Genomic DNA, 8,019 nt, shown 5'->3' with positions numbered 1-8,019 from the left:
AGCAGATTTCCTGGGGGGACTTGGACCCGTCACCGGAGTATTTGGCTCTAGACAGCAGTTTGCTCCTTGCTTGGCTGAAAAGACCGATAGCAGCTGGGTAGGCGAGTGGGGAAACTGAGGCACAGCTCTGTTCTCAAGCACCGAGCAGGATCTGGCCAGGATCCCTTCCCATTGCTCTGTGGGGACCACCGGGGAGATGGTGGTCTCCATCTGTGGTAGGGATGGTTGGGCTGAAGCTTCCTCCTGGGCTTGCAGAGCAGCTTCGCAGCACATGGGTCCCCACTGGGGGGGACACAGCCCAGCGTGGCTGGGGGACGTGGGCTCATCCCACAAGGAGATGGGGGGCACAGGGGTTCAGCGGCTTTTTTGTAGCAGCAGCGGGTCAGGGCAACCTGGTCCCAACGTGACCAGGTGGGACATCTCTGCACCCAGGGTCTTTGGGGTGTCTGAGCACCCGGGACCCTTGCAGGGTCCTTGTCCTCGGGGCCTTTGGGGCATCCCTGCACCCACAGCATTTGGGGTGTCCCAGCGCCCATGGCCTTTGAGGTGGCACCGTTAATGGGACCCTTTGAGTGTGCCCAGGTCCATTGGAGCATCTCCACATCCAGGGCGTTTGGAGCATCTCTGAACCCAAAACATTTGGGGTGTCCAAGCCCCCAGGGCCTTTGGGGCATCCCTGCACCCACAGCATTTGGGGTGTCCCAGCACCCGTGGCCTTTGGGGTGTCACCGTTAACAAGACCCTTTGAGTGTCTCTGTGCCCGGGTTCATTGGAGCATCGCCACACCCGTGGCCTTTGAGGCATCTCTGTACCCATGGCCTTGGGGGTGTCCAAGCACCCAGGGCCTTTGGGGTGTCCCTGCACCCAAAGCTTGGGGTGTCTCTGCACCAAGGGCCTTTGGACGGTCTCCATGAACAGGACCATGGCAGTCTCCATGCTCAGCATCTCTTCTCCTAGGGCCAGCGGAGGGTCTCCGCACCCAAAACATTTGGGGTGTCTCACATCCAGGGTCTCTGGAGAGTCTACGCATGCAAAACTTTTGGGGTATCTGTGCACCCAGGGCACTTGGAGCATCTCTGCACCCAAAACTTTTGGGGTATCTCTGAACCCAGGGTCTCTGGAGTGTTTCTACACCCAAAACTTTTGGGGTGTCTCACACCCAGGGTCTCTGGAGCATCTCGTTACCCAAAACTTTTGGGGTGTCTCACACCCAGAGTCTCAGGAGCATATCCACACACAAAACTTCTGGGGTATCTCTGCCCCCCAGGGACTCTGGAGCATTTCTGCACCCAGAACATTTGGGGTAACACTGTACCCAGCACCTTTGTAGTCCTTCCACACCCAAAACTTTTGGGGTGTCTCTGCACGCAGGGCCCTTGGAGGATCCCGCACCCAAAACTTCTGGGGTGTCTCTGCACTCAGAGCCTTCGGAGCATCTCTGCACCCAAAACTTTTGGGGTGTCTCACACCCTGGGCTCTGGAACATCTCGCCCCCAGGCTGAGCTGCAGGGGTGTCCCCCCACGTACTGCGCGCAAGGGGGGGGTCTCCGAGCCCCACAACCAAGAAGACCCCAACCCATCTGCTTCCCAAGGCTGACGGCCCATCGCACACCACCACCTCCCCGTGCCCCCCACCACCCCATTAATCCCCTTCTTACGGGGCCACGGCCCAGCGCCAAGGTGCCCAGGGTGTCGGGCGGGAGGCGAATTCCTACGGGATGGCTCCGAGCGGAGCCGCCGGAGAGACGGAGGGCGTCGGGACCGACCCATGTAGGGCTGTGAGATCCAGGGCGGGCTCCTGACGCGGCCGTGGAGGAAACCAGGCGTCTCTGTGCGCTCGGTGTCATGTACTTCCTAATCCTCCCGGATTCCTCCATCGGGGTGGAGAGGGAGCGGAGGGGAGCTGGACGCTAGCCGGGCTCCTCCGGCGTTCAGCTGCCCCACCGAACCCCCGTGTCGGCACCAACACCCATCACGTAACTCCCTTCCATCGTGTCACCCCAAAAACTCATCGTGTCTTTCCTTCTACCCGGGCAGGACATGAGGAAACACGTCATCATGACGCTGCTGGACACGGAGCAGTCCTACGTGGAGTCCTTGCGCACCTTGATGCAGGTAACGTGGCGCGGCCAGGGACGTGACACCCCAAATCACGTCATGGCGTAACCTTCGCTTGCTTGTCACCGTCCTCGGGACCCCAAGTCGGACCCCCAGCTGCGGGTGCTCTGCCAGCACCGATGCGGCGTGGGGGTGGATTGGAGACGGGTGGCAGTGGGGGCCGGAGGGAGGAGCAGCGTGACAGCCGGGTCAAGAACGGGGTGTGGGGGTCACCTCTGTCCCCCAAATCAAGCCCGTAACGTTCCTGGTGGGTTGTCACCTGGCAGGTATCGTGTCCCCAGGCCCCTTCCCGTGCTTGCCCCCTCCCAAAAGCTCTTCCTCCTGTTGCACCCCATCTCCTGGGCCGTTGCTGATGGCCATCCCGTGATGGGGGACCCCTTACACCCCCTGTTCCCGTGTCCCCCCATTTTCTGCTCAGCGTCATCACCTGCAGCCACGGGCCAAGGGTTTTTCTCCATTGTTTTTTTACTGAGCTGGTTCCAACCCCCCTGGAGCAGCCTGGCCGGAGGGTCCACCCCACGTTTCAGATGTTAATGAAGGTGTTTCAGAAGCTTAATGGTGGTCAACGCCCTGGAGACTAGGTCTCGCTGGCGGAGGTGTGGGTTGTCCGACCACATCGCTGCAGGTGGAGACACCAAAAAAATCAGAGCTGTGCTGTGCTCGCTACGACGCGGTGCCTGCAGGACATCTGATGGGCATGTCCACGAGGGCATGGGGCACCCATCATCCCAACGCCCAGCTGGGCTTTTCCCATAAATCCCCTGTGAGGATGGTGGACCCAGATGTGCTCTGCCAGATGTTGCTGCAGGAGGGAAGGACCCTTTGAGGCTGCTCCTAGTGCAGATGTTGGCTTGGAGGGGCAAGAGGACCCTCGATCTGGGGTTTATTTTGGGGGAAGGCGTATGGGGTTCAGGGTTGGGAGGTGTTCCTGGTGGTCTCGGCATGGAAGGAGGTTGTCCCATGGGCTGTGCCCTCCTCTGCGGTGGGACAAGAGGCTGGTTGGATGGGACAGCTGTGCTGGGGCTCACCGGTTGCCCACTGGAGGGACTGGTTGGGATGGGTGGGAGCCACAGGGCATTCATGCCTGAGCACTTGCCCACAGGACACATCCTGGCACAGTGCAACCAGGGGGATGTGGCTTTCTGGGGTGCAGGTCACAGGGCTCCAGATGCCCCCAGCTCCCCAGCTCAGCTGGGACAAGGTGCTGGGATCCATGACGAGGCCCTCTGGCACGTAGCATGGTGGCTACCAGGGATAAGGACCATCTTGGAGCATCATCTTCCAGCTAAGCCAGATGGTGCATGAGCAAGCCTTGCCTGCTCACCCTACGTGCCGAGGCGGGGGCTGTCTCTGTGCTCTTTGTCCCCATCTGCTCCTCGCTCCCCCAGTTTCATGGTGGGTGGGATGCATGGCACAGCCCAACCCAGCCCAGCTCCCACTGGAGACGTTGGCCACAGTAGGGCAGATGAAGTGGGTTAGGAGCCTCAGGAAGGATTTGGCCCTTCTAACTTGGGTCTCCATGAGGTATCCACCATCAGCTTGAGGAACCTCATCCTTGGGGGATGACTCCTCCCTCGCCAGCTTGGATGGAGATGTCTGAAACTGCTTGAGGTGGGTCCTGTCCTCACCGCTCAGCTCCACGGTCCTCCCAACGCCCCGAAGGACACCAGCACCTCATACCGGTCAGGCTGAGGAGCTGGGAAGTCTTCAGAAGACCTTCCTCATCCTGCAACCCTTGCAAATCCAGCTCTCCCATTCCCGGGACATCGTTCCTTTCCAAAGCTCTGCCCCACGGGGGGACGAAAGGGATTTCATAGCAGAGCCGCCCACCCAGCCTTGCAGAGGACCTGCTTTTCCTGCTGGCCCTGAGCATCGCTTGCTGGCCATTGCCCAAGAGAGGCTGCTGGGCAAAGCGGTCCAGGGCTTGATCCAGTGCATCCCCCCAGCTGGCTCCAGCCCCTCCTGGTCCCAAACACCCTAAATCCCACCAGGAACTCACCGGCTTTTGAATCCCATGATTTCCCAGCTGGGTCAGGCTCTGTAGCAGATGGAGGTGACCAAGGCTCATGACAGCAAAGATTTGGAACCTCTCGAGACCATGGCTGGGGGCCAGAGGACGCCGTGCTTGGAGGTTCCTCGTGCAGACCTGTCCCGCTCCCCACACTGCCATGGGGATGCACCGGCTGGGGTGCAAAACCTGCTGGGACCCAGCACCGTCTGGTCCTCCTGGTGGGTCCCACAACCCAGCGTTCACTGGGGGAACGCCCTGCCGCAGGATGCCACCGATCCCCATATTGACATAGGTTGAAAAACTCATACTGGGAGGGGTGGGAAAAGAAATCTATGGGGACCCCGATGCCTTTGCTTCCCCACAGGGTTACATGAAGCCGCTGAAGCAGCCGGAGAACTCGCTGCTGTGCGACCCATCGCTGGTGGATGAGATCTTCGACCAAATCCCCGAGCTGCTGGAGCACCACGAGCAGTTCCTGGAGCAGATCCACGACTGCGTGCAGAACTGGCATGAGAAGCAGAAAGTGGGCGACCTCCTCGTGCAGTCGGTAGGTCTTCACGGGATGGTTTTCCCCCCGGGGAACCCAGACGTGCCCGCTCACGGACACGGCCCCAGCAGGAGAAGTTTTGGAGCAGGAGGCAGGGAAGCGATTAAAACGCGCCTGGGATGGAGAACAGGAGACGATCTCCAGGCCCGCCGTCTGCTTAGCGTAACGGCGGGGTGTTGCGGCGACCAGCTGGGTCTGCAGCTCCGCGTTTCTGCCTTGGGAGCAAAAATGTCAGGGCTGAAAAATCGAGGGGGGCAGGAGGCGGGTGAGCCCTCCCCGCGCCAGCCCAGAGCCAGGATTAACCCTTGGGGCAGCTTCTTCCAGGCTTGCCCGGGATGTCCATGCTGGACCTATCCCCCTTTTCCCCCTCCCCTCTTTTCCCCTCCCAGTTCTCCAAGGACGTGCTGGTGAACATCTACTCTGCCTACATCGATAACTTCCTCAACGCCAAGGATGCCGTCAGGATCGCCAAGGAAGCCCGGCCGGCGTTCATGAAGTTCTTGGAGGTGGGTCCTGAGTCCTCTCCCCACAGATGCTGGCCAAGGTCCAGAGCCACCTCCAAGGCTGCTGGTGGGGTGGGATGGGGGTTAATAAGGGTAAACTGGTAAGCTATGGTCAGACTGGGACTTTTCCCCCCCACCTTCTTCTTGGTTTTATTGCAAAGAGGCTGGGTTGGGATGAACCGGAGTCACTCCGGATGGTGCGAAAATGAGCTCACCCCGACCCCAAAGGGGTGTTGCTCCAGGTCCTGCGCTGGTGGGACGCTGAGTCCCTGCTGTGTCCCACCTAACGGGCCCCTCCTTGTCCCCCGCGGGTGTTTTGCAGCAAAGCATGCGGGAGAACAAGGAGAAGCAGGCTCTGTCTGACCTGATGATCAAGCCGGTGCAGAGGATCCCACGATACGAGCTGCTGGTGAAGGTGGGTGCGGGCAGGAGGGCGTCTGTGCCGTGCCGGGAGCGGGTGAGACCATGGCTCCTCCTCACCTCCACGTAACGGGAACTTTTAGGGGTCTCATGTCTCTCCTGACTCCTTTTCCCATCCTTTAAGACAAAGTTGGTGTCCCCGGGCATGCGTGTGGCTCTGCCCTCTTGGGGACGGTCACCCTGAGGACTGTCACCTCGCTGTCACCCCCCACCCCCAGCATGTCCCTACGGACGTGCAGTCCCCTTCCCTTCTTCCTTTCTGCCATTTTGGGACTGGTCACACTACCACCCACTCTGTGCCTCAGTTTCCCCGTGCCAGGGTCGCTCTCCTTGGCGCTGAGGCTGGTGGGGATACACTTTCATAGAATCACAGAAGGGTTTGGGTTGGAAGGGACCTTAAAGCCCACCCAGTTCCAACCCCCTGCCCTGGGCAGGGACACCTCCCACCAGACCAGGTTGCTCACAGCCCCATCCAACCTGGCCTTGAACACTTCCAGGGATGAATTTTGGGTGTCTGTGCAAATCATGTGCTCTCAGGAGCTGGTGGCCTCTTTAGAGGTGGCAAAGACCAGGCTGGTGGTGGTCAAAGCTCAAGGCTTCATTTCTTTGCAAAACCTTTCCTGCGTGGGGCTGGTTTCCATCCCCAGCAGCCAGAGCAGCACGGTCGGGGCTTTTGCTTGTGGGTGTCATGGCATTGCCGATGCCCAGGCTTTGCCCATGGTGACGTCCCGGCTGTGTCCCCGTGGTAGGACCTGCTGAAGCACACACCGGAGGACCACCCCGACCACCCTTTCCTCATCGACGCCCAGCGCAACATCAAGCAAGTGGCCGAGAGGATCAACAAGGGCATGAAGAGCGCAGAGGAGGTGGAGAGGAACGCCCGAATCGTGCAGGAGATTGAGTCCCACATCGAAGGGATGGAGGATGTATGTACTGGGGTCTTACCCAGGGTCAGCCTTTCCTTCTCCCCAAAATGCAACCATTTCTGCTCTTTCTGGGTCACCCCAGGCCAGGCCACTTGTTTTCTTTTCCGAGTTCTGCTTTCCTCATCATCACTTGGCCTTGGTGGGCTCCTGGGAGCTTGGGAAGGGGCTGGGGTGCCAGGTCTGAACCCGAGAGCCACAGGGGCAGGGACAAAGCCGACGAGGGTCCCCCCCTCCGGGGCTCCCCACTTATGAGCCTCCTTGTCCCCACAGCTCCAGGCCCCACTCCGCAGATTCCTGCGCCAGGAGATGGTCGTGGAAGTGGTAAGAGCGGGGTGGTCCCTTGTCATCATCAGGGCCATGGGACCACACATCGGATGGGGCAGTGGGAGGCCGTGATTGAGGGTTATGGGGTGCCTGTGTGCCCATGGGAGGCTACAGGTGGATGGATGGAAGGATGGAAACTGCATCAGGGGAAGTTCAGGCTGGACATTAGGAAAAGATTGTTCACTGAGAGGGTGGTGGGTCACTGGAACAGGCTCCCCAGGGCAGTGGTCACAGCACCGAACCTGTCAGAGTTCAAGGAGGATCTGGATGATGCTCTTAGTGTTAGGTCATCCTGCGAGGAGCAGGGAGTTGGACTTGATGATCCTTAGGGGTCCCTTCCAACTTGAGATATTCTATGATTCTATGATTCTGGAAGGATGGATGGAAGAATGGAAGGATGGATGAATGGGTGGATGGATGGATGGATGGATGGATGGAAAGAACAGACAGATGGAAGGTGGATGGAAGGATGGAAGGGTGGATGGATGAAGGGGTGGATGGAAGGATGGATTGATGGATGGATGGATGGATGGAAAGAACAGACAGATGGAAGGTGGATGGAAGAGATGGAAGTGTGGATGGATGAAGGGATGGATGGAAGGATGGGTGGACAGATGGATCGACGACAGATCGATGGGGACAAAATAAAATTCCCCAAGTGTGGATGAAGATAAGATGGGTTTGGGAGCAGGCAGGAGGCAGGGAGGGCCCGTGGCAGCCCCAGGCCAGGAGTGGATAGGGAGGCTGGAGGTGGAGACCGTGGGGTCCTGGTGAGCCCATGCCTGATGTTCCCATGGCCTTGGTGCTTCCCCGCAAGTGGAACCCTGTGGTTTTGCTCACACGGCCATTGCACCCATGTCCCCTCTCACCATCATGAGGACACGGCCGGTCCCCATGCAGATGGTGGCATGGCACCCATCCCACCCCGCAGCCACAGCATGTGGGGAAACTGAGGCAGGGGCCGCTCCCAGCACTGGCAGCGGGGAGGGGAGGGAGCAGATATTAACCCCTTGGCGTCTCCCACTGCTCTGCAGAAGGCGGTGGGTGGGAAGAAGGACCGCTCCTTCTTCCTCTTCACGGACCTGCTGGTGTGCACCACGTTGAAGCGCAAGTCGGGCTCCCTCCGCCGCAGCTCCATGAGCCTGTGAGTACCAACAGGCTTGTGGGCAC

At 59.7% G+C, this 8,019-nt stretch overlaps 1 protein-coding gene across 1 annotated transcript in view; it reads left to right on the top strand.

The window, feature by feature from the left end:
• Nucleotides 1–2,040: 2,040 nt before the first annotated feature.
• The window catches only part of ARHGEF17 (Rho guanine nucleotide exchange factor (GEF) 17), a gene marked incomplete at its 3' end in the record, with an annotated part of 10,558 nt that continues 4,579 nt past the window's right edge, over nucleotides 2,041–8,019 (top strand). Inside the window, 7 exon segments of the mRNA XM_009705223.1 lie at nucleotides 2,041–2,115; nucleotides 4,494–4,676; nucleotides 5,066–5,182; nucleotides 5,502–5,594; nucleotides 6,349–6,525; nucleotides 6,796–6,846; nucleotides 7,884–7,993. Coding sequence (XP_009703525.1) covers nucleotides 2,041–2,115; nucleotides 4,494–4,676; nucleotides 5,066–5,182; nucleotides 5,502–5,594; nucleotides 6,349–6,525; nucleotides 6,796–6,846; nucleotides 7,884–7,993 — 806 coding nt within the window.

The sequence above is a fragment of the Cariama cristata genome, unplaced genomic scaffold (genome assembly GCF_000690535.1).
Source record: "Cariama cristata isolate BGI_N322 unplaced genomic scaffold, ASM69053v1 scaffold18008, whole genome shotgun sequence".
Lineage (NCBI taxonomy): Eukaryota > Metazoa > Chordata > Aves > Cariamiformes > Cariamidae > Cariama > Cariama cristata.
This window is presented reverse-complemented; position numbering and strand designations above follow the sequence as displayed.